This window comes from Heptranchias perlo, chromosome 11, assembly GCF_035084215.1.
Source record: "Heptranchias perlo isolate sHepPer1 chromosome 11, sHepPer1.hap1, whole genome shotgun sequence".
NCBI classification, from domain to species: Eukaryota; Metazoa; Chordata; class Chondrichthyes; order Hexanchiformes; family Hexanchidae; genus Heptranchias; species Heptranchias perlo.
The window spans coordinates 15,836,420-15,863,513 of NC_090335.1; the positions used below are offsets into that span (position 1 = coordinate 15,836,420).

Here is a 27,094-nt window from a genome sequence, read left to right on the forward strand (position 1 = left end):
GTTATAAAACGGCATATGTTCAGACTCATTCTGAGTAACCCTACGGAGATCTGGTAGTAGGTAGACGACAAATATTTTTATTTAGGTAAGAAAATAATCAATAAGTCTTGTTCGAAATGTTGGCTGAATGTGGCTCCCCCTTTAGATAACAATATCTAGACGTGGACATATACGATGACCCTCTCTCGTCGAGTGAGCACGCCGCCAGTTGCCCTGTTGTGCTCAGCGGCGGTGAGTGGGATGTGTCCGCCTCTTCCCCTTCCATCCAGATGGGGTTTGCACGCAAACCAGGAAGTTCCTTTAGCGAGAAGCGCCATGATGACAGGGTTCCGCACTGTTGCCAGGTGGGTGGGTTGCGTTCACTCTGTAATAGATCGGTCCGTCAGTTACACGATGCAAGTAAAGACACGGATGACGATCGCAGAATAGAAAACGGGTTTGATCGGGTACGGTTATAGTGCCTAGCAAAAAAAAATGTGCATATATAAAAATTGCAAACCATTAACGGTAGTAAAATGGATCGTTTAGTTCTATTTTAATGGGGGTGCTGTTGAACAGTTAAACTCAGCGTTTGGTTTTTTAGGGACTGGTTAAGGAAGGGCGTAACTGTGCTTGGAAAGTATTGTAAGGCCAACCGCATTTTCTAGAAGACAAAAGTGTGTTTTCCAGTTAAAGGAACCGTGACTTATCTTACAGCATCTGCTTACCCTTCATTCAAATGATCTGATAAGTAAGAAATAATTTACTGCTTCACTCTGTTATTTACTTTGAAAGTGATCGGATAATACAATTTTTTTAAAAAAAATGGACTGAATTATCAGTGGACAGTATTTCCTAACATCTTAAATGTCAATACACTACACCACACCCTCATCTCTAGGTATAAATAGCTTAAAAACATAATTTTGAATCCAGGCATTGTGATGCCCACCGTCATTTTATTGTATCGTCACAATTTCGAAGGTGGGAAACTCAACCAAAATGTTATTATAGTAAGTTTGGACCAAATAACGTTTGTTTTGAAATAATCTTGCAATGGAGAGGATTTAAATATTAGAATTGGAATCTTAAAATGAAAGTGGGACTCTGCAATGAAATAATATCCCCATCACTAGTTGGATATTGGTTATTAAGGTCAAGGTGTGTGTTCTGAAATACGTCCTTAATGCGCACTCAACATTTAATATTGGTGACAGAGGAGCTCCTTTCATGAAGACCCTGTGTACTTCTAACGTAACGGGACTCAGTCAGATCAGCTGGAGTCACCGACACAGACTAGTGGTATTTGTTACTCTTCCCCTGTGCAACCTCTGATACAAGGTGGGCTGGAGTACAATGTGCTAATTTGGACAGTGAATCTCAGCAGGTTATTCAACTGTTGAGCCAAGCTTCACCACGACCTTCACCACCATCCACATGTGCACTTCCGACAGGAGCAGGAAACTGGCCGAGAGTGTCTATGGAGACCTAGAGAGTTACTGAGAGCAGGACATGCAATATGCTACAAAGTCATAAACAAGCTCTGATTTGAGTGGTTTTAAAAAAAAATTGTCCTTAATTATCTGCAGAGACAGGGGAGAAAGCTGGCTCCAGCTGTTTAAGCAAATCTAGCAGGTTGATGAAAGTATCTAGGTATGCATGGCAACTGTGGGCTTGACCATTCTTATTGTTTCACAATGTGAATGGGAATCCAGCATAGTAACTTTTTCTGGGTAATGGGCTGGGGAGGAGAATTTCAGGTGAAGGCCCTGATGCTTGGGAGGAACAGGTGACTTTGGACCAATGGTTCCCAAAGCTCTCCATCACTGGGATTTTCCTTGTGTCATGTCTGGGTCTGTTGTAGACTGATTGATTGCTATGATTAGTCAACAACTCCATTATAATTGTATCATGCGACTATAGGTAACTAGATAGACCTGGTCTTCTTTTGACTAGCAATTCCTATGACAACTGAATCAGTTTTATTTTTATAGTAAATTTGGACTAAATACATTAATATGTTGAGGTAATTCTTCTATGGAGAGGATTTAAATATTAGAATTGGAATCTTAAAAGTGAAAGTGGGACTATGAAACAAAGCAATATCCCTTTCACAAGTTGGGAATTCAGGTCAAAGGGAGTGTGTTCTGAAACACACCTTAAAGTTAGGTGATAAACCAGCAGGGGCTGTGTCTGTGACAGATTGTAGACAGTCATTTGTCATTGACAAAATATGTGAACATCTGATGTTGACTAATTTGAACCTTCCTTTTTCTGCATCATCCCTAGCCACTTATCTAGTGATATTTTTCAATAGATTTCAGCTGATGGCACTAATCTCAGGATTCTTTACCTTTAATACATTTTCTCCCATACTCATGAAAAGCAGCCTGGCATGATGACTTCTCACTCAGCTGAATTGACAGTGTAATGAGGAGACCAGTGCCTTTCTGTCACATTGTAGAAATGGTGGAGGAATCTGACGAGTCAGCAGTGCAAAAGATTAGATATTACATTCAGCACAAGAAGCATGGAGTGAAAGTCACTATAGTTTCAATCAAGGAAGATTGAAGATGTTTAAACAAACAGTGGAGGAGAAAGGCTAAATTGAACCAAGATTGCTCATGACCAAATGCTGGGCAGATGACTCTAGGCCTCCATCTTGAGATGGAGAGTGGAGCCAATGGTTTGTATACACTCAAAGGATGAAGAACGGTTAACTGATGGTAAGTGTAAGTATGCTACAATAGTCATATTGTGTATTTAAATCTCTCTCTTTTTAATACAGGATGTAAACTAAAGTTTGCTTTACAATTTTAGGGATTATGTAGCTGCACATGGATTGGGGGAGGGTCAGCATCCACAGCCTACCCTCAACACTAGTCCAGACGAAGAGGGAGATGATTGGCATCTCCCTCTTTGCCTCGTCTCCCATGGACATGATCAAGAACATCTGCTCCAAGTGGCTGGAGAAGTGGAGGTCATTGACCTCATGAGGTAGACGTATTTGGTTTAACATGAATAAGTTAATTAACGTACAACCTGTGAATCTATAATAACCAGAAATTAGTTCCTGAATAGATATAAGCCATGGTATGTGCCAAAGGGTTACAATGAAGGGGATTATTGATGCAACAACGATGAGGTTTATGCTAAAGACATGGGTATATCGCAATAAAGTGCCAATATTCTCTTTAGTTGTAGTTCTGTCTTAGTCAAGGCAACACTTCCTTTCTTTAAGTTATTCTTTGCCCAAGAGAGTGAGCAGGTGATCTGCTCCTAGACCTCCTCCCATCTCTAAATCAGCCACTAGGAAGCATGTGAATGTGGCTCAGAGATTATTCTTCCTCTGACTTTTCCTTTCTCCGTCATGGCTGGCTTTTTCCTGGGCACTTCCCTGCAGCAACTTTATTGAGATGGGGAACTCAGTTAATGCAGTGCCACAGTTCTGATCCTTTTGCTTCAAATGAATCATTGCAAACAACAACGATATTCCTCTGTGACTGCAGATAAATGTAAACTGAGTCCCGCCATTATTTAATTTCACTTCCTTTACAACAATGTTTTCATTCCATATTATATCAGTTAGCAGTCCTACAATTAGAATACCTTGTAGGTCCTGATGTGGTACTACGTTTATACAGCTGGAGGACTCTGCCTGACATAACATACTCTGCTCCACCCACTTGTGTTATGGAGTTGCTTCCCTACATTGTATAAAGGTTGGATGGTATCCATTGTACTTAACACTGACATGCTACCACACAAATATATTGTCATTATCATATGATTAAATAGCTATCATTTGTTATTGAGGTGTCTCATGCAGCTGCAGAGCAATTGTAAAGTGGCTTAAAAAGGCACTATAAAGTCCAATACGAATATGATTGTTGCCATCAGCCAAAATGCATGTAAATAGATTTAAATAGACTTTGACTTTTGTCCACGGTCTAAAAGCAGCCAGACAGGCGCACTGTCCCTTGTCTCCAATGTAAAGTGGTGCACAGAGATGGTAATGTTTCTCAGTGGTCAGGTTCCTCTGCAATGCCCTATCTTAATGGCAGTTATTACCATCGTGGAGCTACTGCAGGATCACCTTGGGTGGAGGTTTGTGAAGTCAGCAAGCCTCAACATAAAAGTACACGTGCAGGTGATTTGTAGAGAGATTTTCTGGAAATTTGTTTTTGAACAATGGTGGTACTTTCTCATTTACCTTTCAGCTAGAAATATAGAATCTTTCTATGGTGTACCAGCTGACCATGTTAGTAGGCTTTATTGACATCTAATTTCGAGCCACAATGGCTGCTTTCACTGTTGCCAGATTGCACCTTTAGTCAACATCCTTCTTTAGGAGAGTTGCCTGAATTATGTGGTCTAGGATAACTTGATACCGAGGCTTAGAGTTAAATTATGAAGACTGGTTGCATAAACCTGGCTTGTATTCCCTCAAATTTAGAAGATTGAAGGTTGATCTGTTTAAAATGCTAAAAGGATTTCATACAGTAGATATGGAGAAACTATTTCCCCTGGTAGGAGACTCCAGAACAAGGGGGCATAATCTTAAAATTAGAGCCGGGCCGTTCAGGAGTGATATCAGGAAGCACTTTTTCACAAAGGGCAGTGGAAATCTGGAGCTGTCTTTCCCCAAAAGGGTGTGGATGCTGGGTCAATTGAAACTTTCAAGACTGAGATAAGCAGATTTTTGTTTGGTAAGGGTATCCAGGGATATGAAACAAAGGTGGGTAAATGGAGTTGAGGTACAGATCAGCTATGATCTAATTGAATAGAGAACAGCCTCGAGGACTGAATGGCCTCCTTCTGTTCCTATCACATCCTCGGAACATCTCAAAGCTCGTCACAAACGGCATTACTTTTGAAGTGCAGTCAGTATATGGCAGCCAACTTACACGGTGAGATCAACAAATGAGATGAAGCACCAGTTAAGTTAGGCTGTATATTTTTCTTTTGGTGGTCTTGGTTAAGGGAGGAATGTTGGCCAGGACCTAGGAGAACTCCTTGTTCTGCGAGTAGTGCCATGGGATCTTTTACATCCACCTGAATAGACAGACAGCCTTTGTATAAGAGTGTGATGCTGTTTATTCTATTCTTGATTCAACAAGAAGACTGATCCAAAGTGTAAAGGGAATGAACTATGAAGAAAGATTAGAGAAATTCAAAATCTACAATTTAAAAATAAGACAGTTAAATAGGGGACTAACTGAAGTGTATCAATATTAAATGGTATCGACAAAAAAAATCCAGAATATTGCTTTAAAGTAAAGCAGGAGAATAGGACCAGAGTGCACACGTTTAATTTATTGAAAAGAACCAACACCTTTTTTAAAAAAAAAACAGATTACCCGATCATTATCACATTGTGGGACCTTGCTGTGCCAAATTGGCATTTCGCGTTTCCCTACATTACACTTCAGAAGTACTTCATTGGCTGATGGAGTGCTTTGGGATGTCCTGAGGTCATGCAAGGTGCTATATAAATGCAAGTCTTTCTTTAAATGTAATACTGATATTCGAGTGAACTTGTTTCACCAAAGGCTGGTTGATGTTTGGAATAACCTTCTGGGCAGTGCAGTAGAGGCAAAAATCTTACAAATGTTCAAAATGCAGCTGAATGCTATAATGGGAAGTTGGGTTACTGGAGCGATGAGCTTCATTAGACTGAGTGGCCTTTTCTTGACCTGAACTAATCTTGTGTTGCACCAAATGTTATTTGAGCTTCAGGCAACTGAGTCCATGGATGTAGTGTTCTGCTGAAATTGCTCTCTGTTTCAATTATTTTTCTAAAAGGAGTAGTATATAGAGAAAGATGACATACATAGGAATTGTCACTGTATCAGCAATCTTTGTTCAGTGCTGCATTATGGGAAATTAGACATTTAACTTTGTTCTAACAAGCTATACAGTGAAACTACTTTTATGGGTAATGATTTGAACCTCAGGCTTTTAGTACAAGTTTCTTCTTTAAAAGGCTAAAATGATATTTTGGATGTACAATGAATGTCACCGCAGCTGTAAAGTAGGTGAACTGCTAAGCTCAACAATTTAATAAACTGGTTACAGTGCCTGGAATATTAGTGCCATAGATGTTTAGGTTCATAAGGCATAGGATTTTTTAGGTGCTGGGACATACCATTAGGTCAAACAAGCCTACAGCTTTCTTGCACATTGATTTTACCTTCTCGGCATTTCCCTCAAATTTTTCTTTCTCCAGAAACTTGTCTAATTGCATCTCAAGCTCATTAATACTGTCTGCTTCAATGGCCTTCCTCGATTACTTATTTCCCAACTTTGTTACTCTTTGGGTGGAACAGTTGCATCCAACTTCTCTTTTGCTCCCAACTTAGAATCATAGAATCTTACAGCACAAAAGGAGACCATTCGTCTCATCGTGCCAGTGCCGGCTCTTTGAAAGAGCTATCCAATTAGTCCCACTCCCCTGCTCTTTCCCCAAGGCTCAGCAATTTTTTTCTTTTCCCTTTTGAAAGTTACTGTTGAATCTGCTTCCACCAGCCTTTCAGGCAGTGCATTCCAGATCAGAACTCGTGTCTATTTAAAAAAAAATCTCTCCTCATTTCCCCTCTGGTTTTTTTGCCAATTATCTTAAATCTGTGTCCTCTGGTTATTGGCCCTCCTACCCAGTGGAAACAGTTTTTCCTTATTTACTGTATCAAAATCCTTAATAATTTTGAACAGCTCTATTAAATGTCCCCTTAACTTTCTCTGCTCTGAGAAGAACAATCCCAGCTTCTCTAGTCTCTCCACGTAACTTAAGGCTGCTACAAACTTCCTGTTAATTTTTGTTCCCTAGTGTTTGAACTAAATAATTTTCCTGGATCAGTTTTGTGAATTCCCTTCATGATCTTGAACTCTTTTCAACTTGCTTAACCTTTTCTGTAATCCTCTTTGCTGCTTGTCTTTTGTACTTCACAAGAATAACAGTATCCTTCTAACCATGTCATTTAGATAACCAGAACTGCACGCACTACTGCAGATAGAGTCTGACTAACACTTCCTACAGCATCTGTACTCTGACCCTCTGCTAATCCAAGCTAGTGCCATATTTGCCCTTTTTTAATTGTCGCTAAGCACTGTCCTTATCCAGTATAAACATTGGATCTCTTTCCTGTTCCATTTAACAGTTATTCACAGAACAGGATCAAGTTTTTTTTTTGAAGATTCTTAACAACCATATTCATGTTTTTGACACTTTATAGATAAAGAGCACTTCCGTTGAAGTCTCGTAACACGATAATGATGTGTTGGAGTCCGTAACAATATAGTGATTGTCATTCATTCCTTGATAGATTGGGATGAACAGTTTAACGTGTTTATGGTTTTCCTATTTTAGACAACATGATCACTGTTCTTCTCCATACAGCCTCTTGTGTATTAACCTCCACCCATCCTAGGAGGCTTCAGCTGGCAACCAAACTGTCCAGAGCCTTGGAGCAGAGTGTGCTTGTGTCTTGAAAATTCTGTTCAAAAGTACAGGGAACCAAGTTCCCTGCAGGACAGCATCTGCCAAAGCAGAACCAAGATGTTTGTAAAGATGAAGTAGGAGTAAGGGAACATCCAACTCCAGACTGTGGCCTGATTTCTGGCACAAGCTGCTCACGACTGGCCCTAAGGAGTAGAGATGTAGGAAGGTCTGATGCACCGTCATCCAACTTCTAACTGTGGGATGGACCAACACCCCCAGAACTTAAATGCAGTTGCCAAGGATGGTGGTCCAGTACATTAAGTGAAGGGTCTTGTGTGGCAAACACTTATTTTCCTGGACCATTGTCTCTTAGAATTAATGTGCCAAAGCATGATTTTAGTATGACTAAAAAATAATGGAATATATTTTTTTAATCTACTTAGCCATACACTTTAATTTGTGACAATTTGACGTTTTGAATTTAAATTTAGAAATATGTGTGTTTGATTTTTCTCTTTTGATAAAAATATAAATTGTGTTATTTAATTCTTTGTGTGAAAACGCTCAACTGTTAACTGGCTTTTTGTTTCAGTAAAAATAAATGCATGGAAAAAATTGTTATAAATTACCAGGGTGATTAGAATGACAGTTGGCTTTTGGTGCAATCACAATGCCCAAGTACATGACATTGAATTATTAACATACATTCTTTTGTTTGAAGAGCAGCCCTATTATGTAATAGAGGGTTAAGCTGCATTTAAAATGCCCTTGTACTAAATTTTTAAAATAGAGCAGTTAAATTGCTAAGATTTTTTATTTAAAACAGAAGGAATTCTCATTTATCACTCGAGATGGTTTGTGTCTGAAGAAAATACATGCATTTGGAATTCCATAGCTGCCTCCCTTTTCTGCCCTAATTCTAGCAGAGCAGCTGGATGTGACTGTTTGCTTGCTGCATTGCATTACCCCATCATTGACAATATACACCCTCACAATGAAGACTGAGGATCTGACGGGTGTTTTTGATATGATGAATGAATGATGGGGCAGTTTGATATTCAGCAAGGCATAAGCGAGCGTGCAAGATACAATATAGTGAAAATGGTGAACGTGTGCACGTACACACACACCTCTCTGTCAAAAGGTTGTGAGTACTTTGCACAGAGGTGCAGGGGAGTTCTCCCAGTGTTTTGGCAAATAATTATTCCTCAACCAACATCACTAAAACAACAGATTATCTGGTCATTTATCTCATTGCTGTGTGCAAATTGGCTGTTGTGTTTCCTACATCACAACAGTGACTACGCTTTGTACTTCATTGATTGTAAAGTGCTTTTGGATGACCAGAGGTCATGAAAGGCGCTATAATATATGCAAGTTTTTCCTTTCCTTTACAGATTATAGTTTTATACACAAGTGTTTACAGAAATACTACATAAATGGAGCGGCAAAAAAGTTCTGTGGTAAAGAGTTGACATCTGAAATATAGCAACGCATGACAAATTATGTTATGGCATCTGGTGAACAAACAAATCCAGGAGAGCTGAATTGATTTTCAAAAGTCATGTTCAGCTGCCTTAACATGAAAGAGACTCCAAAGTACTTGCGTTAGTCAACCTAGGTGGCCTGTAACATGTGGCGTCCTTGTATAGTGTGTTTATTGTTTCTGATTTTGTATAGTCTTGGAGTTGTTATGGGAGTGAGTGTGTCCTTTACAGCCTCCATTGGAACATAGGAACAGGAGTAGGCCATTCAGCCTCTTGAGCATGTTCCACCATTCAATTAGATCATGGCTGATCTGTACCTTTACTCCATGTTCCTTGATACTCTTACCCAACAAAAATCTATCAATCTTGGAAGTTTCAATTGACTCAGCATCCACATTGGGGGAGACAATTCCAGATTTCTACTACCCTTTGTGTGAAGAAGTGGTTCCTGATTTTACCCTGAATGGCCTGGCTCCGATTTTAAGATTGTGACCCCTTATTTCCTCCACCAGAGGAAATAGTTTTTGTATCTATCTTATCGAATCCTTTTTAATATTTTAAATACCCCTATTAGATCACCCTTCAATCTTCTATACTCAAGGGAAGTGAAGCTCAGTTTATGCAACCTGGCCTCATAATTTAACCCTTTATGCCCCAGTATCATATTCAAGATCAATATCTTTCATGAAGTGTGAATGCAATACTTGAGATGGGATCTCACCAAGGCTCTGTGCAACTTGTAATTTCCTGCATTTCATTCTTGCTGGACAATGATATAGCTGGTTATTATTTACAGATTGACAGAAAATATACAAGAATGTTTTACACATGCTGTTGCGTATGTCAAATACATTAGAACATGATGCCAGGTAATTAGAGACACAGCTAATGTTTTCATCAAGGAAATAGGAGGCCTGACTTCTGCATCATGTGGCTCTTTGTCTGCTACATGACCCTTACTATGTAGTTTTAACGTGATCTTCGAATCTCTTCCACCTGTCCTTCAAGAGTTCATTCCTGGGTCAGCGCTGCATCCTCCCAATGTTGGTTTGGTGCTGACCTGTCCAGTCACATTTCATGTGTTCAGAATATCTAGAGGGGGCCAAGTTTGGGTTTGCATAGAGACTATAATGGACCGATTCTGAGATGCAGTTAATGCTGCATAATATTGTTTGTAGTTGAATTGTGCATCAGTATCTCTGGTTGTATTTATGGGGCAAATTTCAAGAGATTCCAAAATGAGGTGCTTTGTAAGATTTGTTGATGTCATTGCATTCCTTGTTAATCAGTACTGAGTCAAGTCTTTCAACCTCTCCCAGTTTTGTTGAGCAGTTTCAATCTGGCCAACGATCCAACCAACACTGATAACTTCATGTAATCAACCCTTTTGTAACTTTATTTTTAAATACAATACTATTTCTATTGTATGTTTTGTTGCCTTTTAAAGAATAGTTTCACTGTCTTTTGGGTAGGGGCTGAATTGCATGAAACTTTATAGGGATTCTGACTCCCATCTAGGTTTGGTTTGTAAGCCTAAAAATTGCTTGTAATCTGGCACCCTTGCTGAATGTTGATGATGTCATATATGGCATGCATTTAAAGCTGGCCAATGTGTACTTGGCTACGATGATGATATAAAGACACAACACTATATATATTTCTATTTATAGTCAGTGGTCAGAACATCTTGCCCATAGTGATAAATGGAAATAATCAAGCCTTGGAGGCAGGATAGAGACATGCCATGAGGCAAATCCTTAGCATCAGATGGACTATGTTGCAAGAAAAGTGATAAATGGAAATTTATCACTATGGCATCATGCTCCAACTCACTGGCAAGATACCTCCCCATTAAAAGAAAAGTTTTTTTGCTTTTTAAAGTTAATGTTTCTTTTATGTTAATCAAAGCACTTTGGCATGTAATAAAATTGATATTTCACACCAAAATTAATTAAAACATTTTCTATTTCTCTCACGATCACAAGCTAGATACACATGAGGAAGGCCATTTGGCTTATCGATCCCGAAAAATCTACTATTTCCCCCCCCCCCCCCATATAACATCCAACTATTCCTAAATAACTCCAGGATTTTAGCCTCCACTACGTTACAGAGGTCTATTTCATACATTTGTGTGAGGAAGAAGTTGACACTAGCCCTAAATTTGCATGCCCCTTTCTCCTGCTGTCAGTTTAACTTTGGCTGCATTTGCATTACATTGTAATGCCAGTACAAAGCGGCTTCACTTTGTGCTGATGCTAAGAAGTTGATAGTGTAACTCCAGAGCAGCAGAGTGAGACAATTATAGTGTGAATGCAGCCTTTTAGTAGTGCACCTAATTTGCCTTTTCTATATCTTGGATATACCTCTAATGTCCCTCTTATGCATCTGCTTTGAAAGCTAAAGAGCTTTACTCAAGTCTTTTCTTGCAACATAGTCCATCTGATGCTAAGGATTTGCCTCATGGCATGTCTCTATCCTGCCTCCAAGGCTTGATTATATCCCTTGTGCGACAGCCCTCTGGTGCAGACTGACCAGAGCTCTATACAGTTTTAGCATGACTTCCTGCCCCTTGCACTCTAATAATTTAGTTATAAAGTTCAGCATTTCTTTATTAATAATTATTTAGTAAAACAAAATTTGATTGCTGAAATCAAATTTATGTTACTGGTTCAATGATGAGCCTATTTCCTCTGGTGGGGGGAATCAAGAACAAGGGGACATGATCTTAAAATTAGTGCTTGGCCATTCAGGGTGAAATCAGGAAGCACTTTTTCACACAAAGGGTAGTAAAAAATTTGGAAAACTTCCCCCCACCCCCCCCCCCCCCCACCTACTCCTGCCAAAAGGCGCTGGATGCTGGGACAATTAGAGCTTTCAAGACTGAGATCGATGTTTTTTTTTTGTTGGGTAAGGATATCAAGGGATATGGAGCTAAGGCAGGAAAATGTAGTTGAGGTGCAGATCAGCCATGATCTAATTGCATGGTGGAGCAGGCCTGAGCAGTTGAATGGCTTACTGCTATTCCCATGAGTCCACTTATTGATTAAATTTATGCCATGTTAGAACTCTTTTTCAGTTTCACCCATAGTTATTTCCTTAGCATTCATGGAATACTTATGGCAACAGTTTTATTCATGTTTAATATTTACACCTATCATTTACAGATTTTATCTTGCTCACTTTATGGCTCCTTGACTTTTCCTCTCCCTTACTTAAAGCCAGTTCCTACTGTACAGTTGTAAATGTACCTATTGAAAATCGCCAGATGCGATTTGTTTTAGCGAGGGATGGTAGAATGTGGAAATGGAAGTTTTTCACTTTTGGAACCAGTATCAGCATGAAGTATTTCCAGGCTAAGTACAACCTGGATTGGGTGCAGAATTTTCCAGGAAGACCGTTCTCTATTCCATTGCCCAACAAGTGTTAAATTTTGAAGACTTTTGTGCTGCCGGCCCAATTCCACAGGGGCTAGGTGGCTTCAAACTCCGGTTCCCAGAGTTGAAAGAACAGCATTCAAATTCAGCTGCCCAGTTCTCTTTGAAACTGTATTTTAAAGCTTTATGATTTGAATATAAGTGGCACTGGATGATGGAAAAAGGCAAATGCCTTTGCAATGGAATTCAAATAAGTGCCCAAGCAGTTATTAGACGCACAGATGTGTCTCTACTATGCCCAACGTGATTTCACGGGGGTGTGGGGGTGGAGGGTGTGAAGAGACTTCCTGTGTAGTTTAACTTATGGGGTAATTTTTCATCTTCACCGCCTGGGCAGAGCAGATTGCCTGCCTGTTTGTAGTACCCGTCAGATTATTTTTATTCCATCAAAATGAATGGAATGAAGATTGGGCGGGTTCCACAATGGGTGGGCGAACCTCTCTGCCAAGTTATTACCCAGGTGGGGAAGACGAAAATTGACCCGTGTAAATCTGTTCTTTATAAACTTGTTTATAAATCTCGTCCCCTTAATTGTATTAATTTGATGTTACCTTATGCTTCATGAGGTCACTTTCATTAGATGGTCTAGGTTCATGGGCATTTCTTCCCCTGCAGAAATCTAAATACTAATTTATAATTGCAATTATTTTCAGGCCACAGGGATTGACCAGTGGGAAGGTAGATGTCGATGTAATGAGGATATTTTCATCATAGAGTCAAGAATGCCAGTTGTCTCTGATCGTTTCCTTAGCTGCACGGTAAGGAGCATTTTTGTGCTGGACGACTTAATGCGGCAATCTATCATTTTGGAAATTGAAAGTACAAACAGTTCATCACCAATTTTAATAATACTGAGACATTAGTTATACGGATGATCCTTTCCAGCCATTAAAATTCTGTTATCCAAATATATGGCACCATCTTTTTAATTGGTTTGGTAGTGTAGTGGTTAGGTTACTGGACTAATAATCCAGAAAACACAAGTTCAAATCTCACCAGGATTTGAGAATTTCAATTCAATTTAAAAAATCTGCTAACCATAAAAGTGACCATGAAGCTGTCTGTCATTAAAAATATCACTGGTTCACTAATGTCCTTTAGGGGAGGAAACCTACCGTTCTTACCCGGTCTGGTCTACATGTGACTTCAGTCCCACATCAACATGGTTGACACTTAACTGCCCTCTGAAGTTGCCCAGCAAACTACTTTGTTGTACCAAAACCGCTACCCAGTGGTTCAAGAAGGCAGCCAACCACACCACCTCTGGACAACAAGGAAATAGGCAATAAATGCCGGAATAGCTAGTGACCCCCACATCCCGAGAATGAATTTAAAAAAAAAAAAAAAAAATTGCTAATAATTATTCAGTAGAACAGAATCTGATTGTTGAAATCAAATTTGTGTAACTGGTTCAATGATGAGTCCATTTATTGATTATCTGAATTTCTGCCATGTTAGAATTTGTAACCACATGGAAAGTCGTCATGTCAATCTGCCCTTTTTTTTAATCCATTCATGGGATGTGGGTGTCGCTGGTGAGGCCAGCATTTATTGCCCATCCCTAATTGTCCTTGAGAAGGTGGTGGTGAGCCGCCGCTGCCTTGAACCGCTGCATTCCGTGTGGGGAAGATTTTCCCACAGTGCTGTTAAGTGGGGAGTTCCAGGATTTTGACCCAGCGACGATGAAGGAACGGCGATATATTTCCAAGTCAGGATGGTGTGTGACTTGGAGGGGAACGTGCAGGTGATGGTGTTCTCATGTGCCTGCTGCCCTTGTCCTTCTAGGTTTGAGAGGTGCTGCAGAATACCCAGCCTCTGACCTGCTTTTGTAGCCACAATATTGTGGCTGGTCCAGTTAAGTTTCTGGTGAGCCCCAGGATGTTGATGGTGGGGAATTCGGCAATGATAATGCTGTTGAATGTCAAGGGGAGGTGGTTAGACTCTCTCTTGTTGGTGATGGTCATTGCCTGGCACTTGTCTGGTGCGAATGTTACTTGCCACTTATCAGCCCAAGCCTGGATATTGTCCAGATCTTGTTGCATGCAGGCACGAACTGCTTCGTTATCTGAAGGGTTGCAAATGGAACTGAACACTGCAATCATCAGTGAACATCCCCACTTCTGACCTTTCATGATGAAGGAAAGGTCATTGATGAAGCAGCTGAAGATGGTTGGGCCTAGGACACTGCCTTGAGGAACTCCTGCAGCAATGTCCTGGGGCTGAAATGATTGGCCTCCAACAACCACTACCATCTTCCTTTGTGCCAGTTATGACTCCAGCCATTGGAGAGTTTTCCCCCTGATTCCCATTGATTTCAATTTTACTCTGGCTCCTTGATGCCACACTCGGTGGAGTGCTGCTTTGATGTCAAGGGCAGTCACTCTCACCTCACCTCTGGAATTCAGCTCTTGTCCATGTTTGGACCAAGGCTGTAATGAGGTCTGGAGCCAAGTGGTCCTGGCGGAACCCAAACTGAGCATCGGTAAGCAGGGTTTTTAAAATTCGTTCATGGGATGTGGGTGTCGCTGGCGAGGCCGGCATTTATTGCCCATCCCTAATTGCCCTTGAGAAGGTGGTGGTGAGCCGCCGGCTTGAACCGCTGCAGTCCGTGTGGTGAAGGTTCTCCCACAGTGCTGTTAGGAAGGGAGTTCCAGGATTTTGACCCAGTGACGATGAAGGAACGGCGATATATTTCCAAGTCAGGATGGTGTGTGACTTGGAGGGGAACGTGCAGGTGGTGGTGTTCCCATGTGCCTGCTGCTCTTGTCCTTCTGGGTGGTAGAGGTCGCGGGTTTGGGAGGTGCTGTCGAAGAAGCCTTGGCGAGTTGCTGCAGTGCATCCTGTGGATGGTACACACTGCAGCCACTGTGTGCCAGTGGTGAAGGGAGTGAATGTTTCGGGTGGTGGATGGGGTGCCAATCAAGTAGGCTGCTTTGTCCTGGATGGTGTTGAACTTCTTGAATGTTGTTGGAGCTACACTCATCCAGGCAAGTGGAGAGTATTCCATCACACTCCTGACTTGTGCCTTGTAGACTGTGGAAAGGCTTTGGGGAGTCAGGAGGTGAGTCACTTGCTGCAGAATACCCAGCCTCTGACCTGCTCTTGTAGCCACAGTATTTATATGGCTGGTCCAGTTAAGTTTCTGGTCAATGGTGACCCCCAGGATGTTAATGGTGGGGGATTCGGCGATGGTGATGCTGTTGAATGTCAAGGGGAGGTGGTTAGACTCTCTCGTTGGAGATGGTCATTGCCTGGCACTTGTCTGGTGCGAATGTTACTTGCCACTTATCAGCCCAAGCCTGGATATTGTCCAGGTCTTGTTGCATGCTGGCTCGGACTGCTTCATTATTTGAGGGGTTGCAAATGGAACTGAACACTGTGCAATCATCAGCGAACATCCCCATTTCTGACCTTATGATGGAGGGAAGGTCATTGATGAAGCAGCAGGTTATTGGTGAGTAAGTGCCGCTGGATATCACAGTCGACAACACCTTCCGTCATTTTGTTGCTGATTGAGAGTAGACTGATGGGGCGGTAATTGGCCGGATTGGATTTGTCCTGCTTTTTGTGGACAGGACATACCTGGGCAATTTTCCACATTGTCGGGTAGATGCCAGTGTTGTAGCTGTACTGGAACAGTTTGGCTAGAGGCGTGGCCAGTTCTGGAGCACGAGTATTCAGCACTACAGCTGGGATATTGCCTGGGCCCATTGCCTTTGCTGTATCCAGTGCACTCAGCCGTTTCTTGATATCACATGGAGTGAATCAAATTGGCTGAAGACTGGCTTCTGTGATGGTGGGGATCTCGGGAGGAGGCTGAGATGGATCGTCCACTCGGCACTTCTGCCTGAAGATGGTTGCAAACTCTTCAGCCTTGCCTTTTGCACTCACGTGCTGGGCTCTGCCATCATTGAGAATGGGGATGTTTACAGAGCCTCCTCCTCCTGTTAGTTGTTTAATTGTCCACCACCATTCACGACTAGATGTGGCAGGACTTAGAGCTTTCATCTGATCCATTGGTTGCGGGATCGCTTAGCTCTGTCTATAGCATGCTGCTTCTGCTGTTTGTCATGCATGTAGTCCTGTGTTGTTGCTTCACCAGGTTGGCACTCCATTTTTAGGTACACCTGATGCTGCTCCTGGCATGCACTTCTACACTCCACATTGAACCAGGGTTGATGGTAATAGTAGAGTGAGGGCTATACCGGGCCATGAGGTTCAGATTGTGGTGGAATACAATTTTGCTGCTGATGGCCCACAGCACCTCATGGATGCCCAGTTGTGAGCTGCTAGATCTGTTCTGAATCTATCTTGAAAGTCTTCCATATCTATTGGGAGTTGAGGCTGACTTTTTTTTCTACAGGAAATTCCCAACCTGAGGGGAGTTTGCAATAAATTGGCCCTGTTCTAATGAGTATATTGTTGTTGTTCAGTGTTTTCCATTTCTGTTGGGCTGTCTTACCTGTAATCTTATAAATGATGTAGAAGTATTTTATTAATACAGTGGGCCAGTACTAACTATTCCACAGAGGTTTTTCCAGTTATAACTGGATGATGTCACAAAGGTGCTAGTGAGTTCTGCAGGACATATGAATTATATGTGAAAGAATACTCCAGAATCATTGTTGCTGCTATGTATTCTATTTATTTGGAGGGGTGCTTAATTCCAGCTTTTAACTGATTGCCAGCAGATCTGTTGACATTCCTGTCTCTGGGCTGACCATTTTAGTAAGTGTGCAGCTTGATGCTGAGAAAAATACAAATATGACCGGAATAAAACTAATTAAACATCTGAAGCAGCTTTGCTATTGTAAGATGAATCTTAAAAGTACTAAAAATAAATAACAAAAATATAAATACCAATAACTGAACATTTTGCCTGTGATTGTCTTTTTTTTTTCCCTATCGTTCCTTCTTCCCCATTTTATTTAAAACATTTTACTTTCTCTGACATACTTAATTCTACCTGCAGTATTTTAATCATTATTTTCTATTTTTCTAAGTTTAAGATTTTTCTAAAATCTTTATTTTTTTCCCTTCTCTTTCTCTAGCCCCACCGTCCATTTTGAAGTTGAGTAGCAACTTTGAAAACCTTGCCATTTCATTGGATAACCAATCGAATGGCAGATCAATGCGGTTGTGCCGTAAATATGACCGTGTCAATCTTTGAGACTTTTCTCTATCAGTCAGGAAGTGGCTGCTCACGGACGGATAAACATGCTGGTCACTGCCCAGAAGAAGTGCAAGTCTAGGCGAACAAACATGTCTTTACAACGCTGAGGGTTAAATACAATCTGGAATGCTAAACACTATCCCCAATCCAGTTGTATGAAACTACTGTTCACTCCCAGGAAATGACTGTGTATATGTTGCCATACAATGGCGCATTCAGCATGAAAGACTCGTGACTTGGCAGTAATGTGTAAATTTTGAAGGATTTTATCTGCGAAAATTATCGGATTTTTAAAAGTCGAGATGGTGTGTGACTTGGAGGTGATGGTGTTTCCGTGCACCTGCTGCCCTTGCCCTTCTGGGTGGTGCAGGTTGTAGGTTTGGGAGATGCAATACATTGTCACTGTGTTTACTCTTCGAGCATATATTCTTTAAAATTCCACTGTATTTATTTATTTTTTTACAATCTCTTTTAGGCTGCCCTGTGCTACGCATCTTTTTAGTGAATGAACCCTTTCTTTCCCTGCACCCTAAATCTGGAAATAAAACTCAAACTAAGATCATGTTTGAGATATTTTAAATGTACTTTTGTAAATATATATCAGTCATGTTGATCTCCATTGTAGTGCTGTCAGTTTATAATTTTTAATTTTTTTCTTAGGACATGTGTGTGAAACTAGGAAGGCCTTATTTCTTGCCCATCCCTAGTAGTCCTCAGAAGGCTACTGGACCTTATCTTGTGACTCTGTAAAGTTGATTTTAGGCTATATTGTGAGAAAATCAAATGAGTCTTGTTATAACTGGCAATATTCTTGGCTCGAAGCGATTGTGGGCAAATCCTCAGAGGCTTGAATCTCAATCCTTGGCATCATGCTTTCTTAAATCCCAACTTTAATCACTGTAAAATATCCAAATTGCAAACCCAATCTCTGACACAACAGATTAAATTCCAATTAATTGTAGCAGTAAATTACAGCCAGAAGGCAAAGGAAATACTAGGCTTGAATTAAACAACCATTGCTGTGAATGGGAAAAAAATGAATTTACACTAAGACAATCAAGAAAAGCAAAGTAGAAATGCACTACTTGCTTGTAGTACAAAATTGATTCATTCGCTTTATGTATTCTTTTATTCTGCACTTTTTTTTGGCAGTTATCTTGTGTTCGCTTCTCTCCCGGTTAGTTTCCTCCACAGTGTGTACTGTGCTCATCCCAAAGGGCATTCAGGAAAACTGCTTCCAGGCTCTGCTGATGCTATTCTAAAACTAGGCAGTCGAGTGTACATTGGCGTGCCTATGGTACACAGATTTTACCTCCCACCTCATGGGCAAGTGCTTGGCCTCCATTCACTGGCTCCCCTTAATGAGTAAGATTGAAAAAGTGGCACATGTGTGGGCAAAAAAGACTCCGATGCACATCCTACAGCTCTGATACCTGGGTTTAAATCCCCAGTGCACTGTGCCTCCATACAGCCCTGAAAGGTATTTATCTGTTATTTCCAGATATATGACAGTTGTAATGTAGTATTTCCTCAGACTCTTAGTTGAGACACTCAGCAGCATTTTCCCACGCTCTTGACTTTTCTGAGTTTAGTCGATCCAGAATCAGATTATTTCTCTTTGGGTTAGTGATGTGATTTAACCCTGTCCCAGGTAACAGTTTTCCCTTTGGATTCAAATAGTTAAAACTCCATAAATTGCATTGACTCTACCCACAACATTTTCATTTCAAATCTAAAATTACCTAATTTTTTTTGACCCATGACATTTTGGACAGTGGGCTATGAAATAACTGGATTGAGCAAGGAAATTGAAGGTGAGCTCCATTGCCTGCTCAAGGCACATGTTGGTGTCTTGTCCTATTAATGTCTTCAACGTTCAGGAAAGATGGGCAAGGAAAAAAAGGAGGGGGTGGCAGTATTGATTTAAGGAGAATATTGCAGTGCTGGAGAGAGTATGTCCTTGGTGGGGGGGGGTCAAGGACAGAATCTATTTAGAGTTAAGAAACATAGCGGTGCCTTTACACTACTGGGTATATTCTATAGGCCACCAACTATTGGGAAGGATATAGAGGAGCAAATTTGCAGGGAAATTGCAGAGAGGGGCAAGGACTACAGAGTAGTGATAATTGGGGACTTCAACTATACACTATTACTATCCCAGTCTATATTAGGAAAGGGTAAAGGGAGGGAGAAAATTTCTGACGTGTGATCAGGAGAACTTTCTTGATCAATGTTTCCGGCCCAAAGAGGAAGGAGGCATCGCTGGATTCTAGTGGAGCAAGTGCCAGTGGGGGAACAGCGATCATAGTATCAGAAGGTTTATACTAGTTATGGAAAGGACAAGGAGTAATCTAGAGTAAAACTACTTAATTGGAGGAGGGCCAATTTCAATGGGTTGAGAATGGATCTGGCCTGGGTAAATTGGAATCAAAGATTGGCAGGCAAAACTGTAATCGAACAATGGGTGGCCTTTTAAAGAGATGGTTCAGGTACAATCTAGATACATTCCCACAAGAGGAAAGATAGGGCAATCAAAGCCAAACCTCCTGGATGACGAAAGATATAGAGTAAGATGAAGCAGAAAAAGAGGGTGTATGACAGATGTCAGGTTGATAATACAAGTGAGAACCAGGCTGAATATAGAAAGTACAGAGGAGAAGTGGAAAAGGAAATAAGAGGGGCAAAGAAAGAGTATGAAAATTGAAGCCCATGGAATTAAAGGGGCAGTGGCAGCATGGATACAAAATTGGCTAAGTGACAGGAAACAGAGCAGTGGTGACCGGTTGTTTTTCGGACTGGAGGAAGTGATGTTCCCCAGGGGTCGGTACATGGCACAATTTCAATACTTTCAGATGACACAAAATGGGAAGTGTAGAAACGAGAGTGTTGTCCCATTCCTTTCCAAAGTCGTTGAATGTGTTGTCACCTCCCAAATCCGTGCCTATCTTTCCCGCAATGCCACGTTTGAATCCTTCCAATTCGGTTTTTGCCCCTGCCACAGTACTGAAACAGCCTTTATCAAAGTCACAAATGACATCCTATGTGACTGACCGTGGTGCACTATCCCTCCTCATCCTTTGACACGATTGACCACACCATCCTCTTCCATTGCCTCTCCTCCCTTGTCCAGCTGGGTGGGACTGCACTCGCCTGATTCCATTCTTATCTATCCAGTTGTAGCCAGAGAATCACTTGCAATGGCTTCTTTTCCAGCTCCCGCATCGTCACCTCTGGAGTCCCCCAAGGATCTATCCTTGGCCCCCTCCTATTTCTCATCTATACGCTGCCCCTTGGCAACATCATCCGAAAACACAATGTCAGGTTCCATCTGTATGCTGACAACACCCAGCTGTACCTCACCACCACTATTTGACCCCTCCACTGTCACTCATTTGTCATACTGCTTGACTGACATCTAGTACTAATGAGCAGAAATTCTCTCCAACTAAATTGAAAAGACCGAAGCCATTGTCTTCGTCCCCACCACAAACTCCGTTCCCTAGCCACCGATTCCATCCCTCTTCCTGGCCACTGTCATCAGACAGTTCGCAACCTTGGCATCCTATTTGACAGAGATGAGCTTCCGACTATATACCCGCTCCATCACCAAGACCGCCTATTTCAACCTCCATAACATCATCCGTCTCCACCCCTGCATCAGCTCATCTGCTGCTGAAACCCTCATCCATGTCTTTGTTACTTCTATACTCGACTATTCCAATGCTGTCCTGGCCGGCCTCCCATCTTCAGCTCGTCCAAAACTCTGCTGCCCGTATCCCAACTCGCACCAAGTCCCGTTCACCCATCACCTCTGTGCTTGCTGACCTACATTGGCTCTCAGTCAGGGAACGCCTTGATTTTAAAAATTTGTTTTCAAATCCCTATCTTTGTAACCTCCTCCAGCTCTACAACCTTCCGCGATCTCTGCGCTCCTCCAGTTCTTGCTTTTTGTGCGTCCCTGATTTTAATTGCTCCATAATTGGCGGCTGCGTCTTCAGCTGCCTAGGTCCGAAGCTCTGGAATTCGCTCCCTAAAAGTCTCTGGCTTATTACCTCTCTCTCCTCCTTTAGGACGCTCCTTAAAACCTACCTTTTTGACCAAGCTTTTGGTCATCTGTCCTAATATCTCCTTATGTGGCTCGGTGTCAAATTTTGTTTGATAATGCTCGTGAAGCTCGTTACGACATTTTACTATGTTAAAGGTGCTATACAAATGGATATTGGTAATTAAGTGGGTGGTGCTGTGAGTCCATGCATTATCCCTCTCCTCTCTGGAGTTTAGATTTGAATCCAGGCCAGACTGATGACATGAAAATCATAAAGTCGTAAAAAGCCAACTGGTTCAAATAACCTATATGTGACTCCAGTCTCACACCAATTTGGCCCTCTGAAGTGGCCTATAAAGCTCCATTTTATCGAACCGCCAAATTAGCAGTTCAAGGAGAAGGCCCACCACCAACTGCTCAGGGCAACTAGTGATGGGCAATAGTCGCTGGCAAGGCCAGTGCTACCCACATCCCAAGAATGAATATATTAAAAAAAAATCATCCCCTCTCTGGTGATGATGTAAGATTCTAAGTGAGTCCCAGTCAAACTCAACCCAATTCCTGGTGGATGTAAATCTTAACCCAAAAGTTAGAATCATACAAATTTACGGCACAGAAGGAGGCCATTCGGTCCATCGTGTCTGTGCTGGCCGAAAAAGAGCTATCCAGCCTAATCCCACTTTCCAGCACTTGGTCTGTAGCCTTGTAGGTTACGGCACTTCAGGTGCACATCCAAGTACTTTTAAAACATGATGAGGGTTTCTCCCTCAACCACTCTTTCAGGCAGTGAGTTCCAGACCCCCACCACCCTCTGGGTGAAAACATTTCTCCTCAGCTCCCCTCTAATCCTTCTACCAATTACTTTAAATCTATGCCCCCGGTTATTGATCTCTCTCTTAAGGGAAATGGGTCCTTCCTATCCACTCTATCTTGCCCCTCATAATTTTATACATCTCAATTAAATCTCCCCTCAGCCACCTCTGTTCCAAAGAAAACAACCCTAGCCTATCCAATCTTTCCTCCTAGCTAAAATTCTCCAGTCCTGGTAACATCCTCATAAATATCCTCTGTACCTTCTCTAGTGCAATCACATCTTTCCTATAATGTGGTGACCAGAACTGTACTCAAGCTGTGGCCTAACTACTGTTTTATACAGTTCTAGCAAAACCTCCCTGCTTTTATATTCTATGCCTCGGCTAATAAAGGAAAGTATTCCATATGCCTTCTTGAGCTTCTATCTGCCTGTCCTGCTACCTTCAGGGATCTGTGGACATGCACTCCAAGGTCCCTTTGCTCCTCAACACCTCTTGGTATCTTCCCATTTATTGTGTATTCCCTTCCCTTGTTTGCATTACCTCACACTTCTCTGGATTGAATTCCATTTGCCACTCTTCTGCCCACCTGACCAGTCCATTGATATCTTCCTGCAGTCTATAGCTTTCCTCCTCACTATCAACCACATGGCCAATTTTTGTATCATCTGCAAACTTCTTAATCATACCCCCTACATTTAAGTCTAAATCATTAATATATACCACAAAAAGCAAGGGACCTAGTACTGAGCTCTGTGGAATCCCAATGGAAACAGCCTTCCAGTCACAAAACACCCGTCAACCATTACCCTTTGCTTTCTGCCACTGAGCCCATTTTGGATCCAACTTGCCACTTTCCCTTGGATCCCATGGGCTTTTACTTTTCTAACCAATCTACCATGTGGGACCTTGTCAAAAGCCTTGCTAAAATCCATGTAGACTACATCGAACACGTTACCCTCATCGACCCTCCTTGTTACCTCTTCAAAAAATTTAATCAAGTTAATCAGACACGACCTTCCCTTAACAAATCTATGCTGACTGTCCTTGATTAACCTGTGCCTTTCTAAATGACTATTAATATTGTCCCTCAGAATTGTTTCCAATAATTTGCCCACCACCGAGGTTAGGCTGACTGGCCTATAATTACTCGATCTAACCCATTCTCCCTTTTTTAAACAACAGTGCAAGTTGGTACTAATTCTCATTTAGAGAAAACTTTTTAGAATGGTTAATGTATGAAATGATAACAACACTGCTGTAGGAGTGGAGAGGGAAGGGTTACTGTGAACATGCAAGCAGAAAAGTTTATTTTGGGGGAAAAAAATTAGAAAGTTTTAAATGTTTTATGAATAGAGTTGGGGAAATACGAGTTACACAGGATATTGACTAATGATTTTTGCTCTACAACTGCTTTCAAATACAAACATTTTTTTCAACCGTAATCCGAAATGCAAGGATTGATTTGTGATTTAAATGGCTACGTCTTTTGGGGTTTTCTCACCACAGTACCCTGTTATTTGGGGGTAGATTGTATTTGCTTGAAGCTCAGATAGATTTGGTCTTGACACCAATATGGTTACCAGTGATTTTTTTTATTGATTACTAATCCAAACATTGACACATGTCTAAACAAGAGCATACACAGAGATCTGAACCATATTACCCATTTGGTCCCTGGGCAGAGGGTGTAATGTTCCTTTCCTCAGGTGGATGGCTTTCGCTGGTGTGTCTGCACTAGATGCTTCTTCCTATGCGTTTTTATACCCCTTTCAGTCGATGGTTCATGTGAAACTGTCATGGTTAGCACCTTCCCAGTTTCATCTTCCCTTATCAGACAGTGTGTATACTGCCTGCTTTCTGACCTGGCTTCTGATCAAGTTAACCTTTGTTTTCTACTCGGCATCTCAGAAGAACGTGATGTCTCACTCACAACCCAGACGGTTAATGTGATCGGGCCACCTGTTTACCAGTTCTGCTTTTCTCATTGTTTCAGCTAATCACAGATATTCCTTATCTGATCATGATCTTCTGATGTGATTAACTTCTGACTAGCATGTAAGTTCCAACGGTCATCAGTTCTTTTTGGGTTTAAACTATGTCAATTCTCTATGCTATGCAAGGCAAGATGGTAAAGCAAGCAGCAAAAGATGTCAATTTCTCAATCCTTACAAAGCACATAGATAAAATCCCACATAACTTGTGTCAACAACAAATAGCATGTACATTATTCAAGTAAAATTATTTTCTTCTCCACTTTTAGTGTCCTATAACCCCTCTTGTCATTTTCCATCCTAACTGAAAAGTCAGGGAGGTTGTCTGTTCTCTGTTGCTGCTTCTCTGCAATCAGCGGTTAGAAGTGTGGCCTTGTTTGACTTGCCCATGAACTTTCCTCTCCCTCCTTGTCGGAGTGCATTGTGTCTATTCATTACCTAATGGCCTGGCTGAGATCAGGCACTCGTCATTAGACTGATGTGTACTGAATTCATGGAATTTTTATACATAAACAATTTATTGTGTCATTAAATAGAATGACAAAAATTAATTGAGTTCCAGTGCAAACCAGCTAATTGTTTATTGTATTATTTTTGAATAGATATTTATGAAGTGTTAATTGTTTCCTATTTTACTTAAATAGAATACAATGGAGTTGTTTGAAGAAGAGTTGACCTGTCCCATCTGTTGTTGCTTATTTGAAGACCCACGAGTTCTCCCTTGTTCACATAATTTCTGCAAGCGATGTTTAGAAGGTATCCTGGAAGGAAGTGGGAGAGGTATGCAATGGAAATTCCCTTTTAAATGTCCAACCTGCCGCAAAGAAACCCTTGCCATGGGGATTAGCAATTTGCAAGTGAATTATTCACTGAGAGGAATAATTGAGAAGTATAACAAGATTCAGATCATACCTAAAATTCCAATCTGCAGGAAGCACAGTGGGCAACCACTGAATATCTTTTGCTCAACGGACCTTCAATTAATCTGTGGATTTTGTGCTACCATGGGTGACCATGAAGGACATGTCTTCTGCGCCATCAAGGATGCCTACAGAGAGGAGAGAGAAGCTTTTGATGGGCTTTTCCAAGGGCTGGAAACCTGGCGCTCTGCTGATGTGCAGTCCTGTCTGGAGACATTTGAAAGCGACAAGAAAAAAACCCTGCAGTTAATAAGCAAGGATGCACATAAGGTGATGGAATATTTTACAAAACTGCAGCACACACTGGAGCAGAAAAAGAATGAGATACTTTCAGATTTTGAAACCATGAAGCTGGTGGTAATGCAGGCCTATGATCCAGAGATAAATAAATTGAAGATGATTCTAGAAGAACAGAAAAGGGCTTTTGCTATTGCAGAGACCTTTAAGGATGTCACTGACCCAGTCTTATTTCTGCAGCAGATGCAGGAGTTCCGCAATAAAATTAAAGTTGTCAAGGAAACCCCATTGCCTTCCTGCACAGATGTTGAGGTGCATCCTGTAATGAGAAATTTTAACACCAGCCATTGGGATAAGGTGAGGCTGAAGGATGTCGATAAAGTTACTTTACCTACAGAGAATTACACCTTCAGATTCAAAACCCCCGCTAAAAAGTCACGCAGAGTACTTGCAGTTTCTGTTATCTGCCTTGTGATTTTTATTATGACGTTCTGTCATCATGAAGTTATAATGGAGAGTGTTGAGGCTTTGAAAATTCACGTGACCACATTCACTAGTTTATTGCATGATGCACTAAAAATTACCAATTACACAGGGAGTGAGATTGTAGAAATGCTTTCACTTGGGTGTCAAGGGTGTAAAAGTATTATTCATCAGCTGTGGCAGAATGCAGCAGAATTTATGTTCAAATATAAAATGATGTAATGGAAGTGAAAGATCATTGCTGCATGACTGCAACAGGAGCTGCAACATTAACCATCACACAGCTGTGTCTCTGTGGGATATCTGGGACCTATCTTTTTCACTAACAAAATGTACGTGGAATTGCAATGCAGCCACAATTAATTTGGATCAATTAGTACTTCAGTGAATAGGGGATTTTATTTTTAGGTACAATAGGGAAACGTGTGGGTTCAAGTTTTAAGTTTACGGCAATCGTGATTCATGATGTCGTCAGCTACACACATTTTAGCTGTTTAATATTATGCTCACTTGTAAATGAATAGCAGTTTCCCTGCTCATATTTTATTTTATATTGTAATTTGGTAATATACAAAGGACCTAGTGGAATAGAATGTCTTCTATGAGTTTGGAATTCTTCTAAACTACCACTTACAATGTATAATACAGAATGCACATACACACACAGTGATACTTTTTACAGAAGGATATAAGCATCAGTACAGCTTTTCATAAAGGCAACTGGTTTAACTGAAATGAATCTACTATCCTTTCTCATGTCTTTGTGTATTTTAATGGATGAATACAGTGTTGTGCACATCATTAGGAATGTACTGCAGTATTGTATCCGTGTGGTATACACAGACTGAAACTGATTGTGTACTTCTGTTTATTAAACATTTTACTCATTTACAACTGCTTATAATTATTTTAGAAATTAATTCTGGAGCACTGCCGTGTAATGCATTTGTTGCCAATTGCATTCAGACTATTATCCTTTTACAGCTTATGCTCTATAAATAAAGGGGTGATGCAACCTATGGACCAGATTTTATGCTTTGTAGTTTATTCAGTAAATAAACTACATGTCATGGTTCTGTTAAAATACCC

General features: G+C 41.1%; 1 protein-coding gene and 1 long non-coding RNA gene across 13 annotated transcripts in view; one reads left to right on the forward strand and one right to left on the reverse strand.

The window, feature by feature from the left end:
- On the forward strand, positions 1-26,899 carry trim13 (tripartite motif containing 13). 8 transcript variants are annotated; one of them, XM_067992609.1, is made up of 4 exons: positions 273-344; positions 2,800-2,976; positions 12,995-13,099; positions 25,010-26,899. In XM_067992609.1, exons 3-4 carry the CDS (start codon positions 13,064-13,066, stop codon positions 26,225-26,227), a joined length of 1,254 nt encoding a protein of 417 aa, XP_067848710.1. In that variant the 5' UTR covers positions 273-344; positions 2,800-2,976; positions 12,995-13,063; the 3' UTR covers positions 26,228-26,899. The 8 variants fall into 8 exon arrangements, with proteins under 8 accessions (XP_067848712.1, XP_067848708.1, XP_067848705.1 ...); XM_067992608.1 differs by lacking the exon at positions 273-344 and adding an exon at positions 1,002-2,705; XM_067992611.1 differs by lacking the exons at positions 273-344; positions 2,800-2,976 and adding an exon at positions 1-85.
- Positions 57-27,094, reverse strand: part of LOC137327132 (uncharacterized) — a 118,816-nt gene continuing 91,778 nt past the window's right edge. For 3 of the 5 annotated variants that reach the window (XR_010964362.1, XR_010964361.1, XR_010964359.1), the window contains one exon: positions 57-364. This is a non-coding gene — a long non-coding RNA (uncharacterized lncRNA). Of the gene's footprint in view, positions 462-27,094 lie in introns of all 5 variants that reach the window. The other 2 variants (XR_010964360.1, XR_010964363.1) reach the window with 1 other exon arrangement.

Bases quoted from the DNA above. Each gene is read 5' to 3' on its own strand.
- trim13 (XM_067992604.1), top strand. From the start codon at position 270: ATGGGGTTTGCACGCAAACCAGGAAGTTCCTTTAGCGAGAAGCGCCAT. The intron at 447-12,994 runs GTACGGTTATAG...AATTATTTTCAG, and splicing joins TAGAAAACGGGTTTGATCGG to GCCACAGGGATTGACCAGTG. The intron at 13,100-25,009 runs GTAAGGAGCATT...TTACTTAAATAG, and splicing joins ATCGTTTCCTTAGCTGCACG to AATACAATGGAGTTGTTTGA.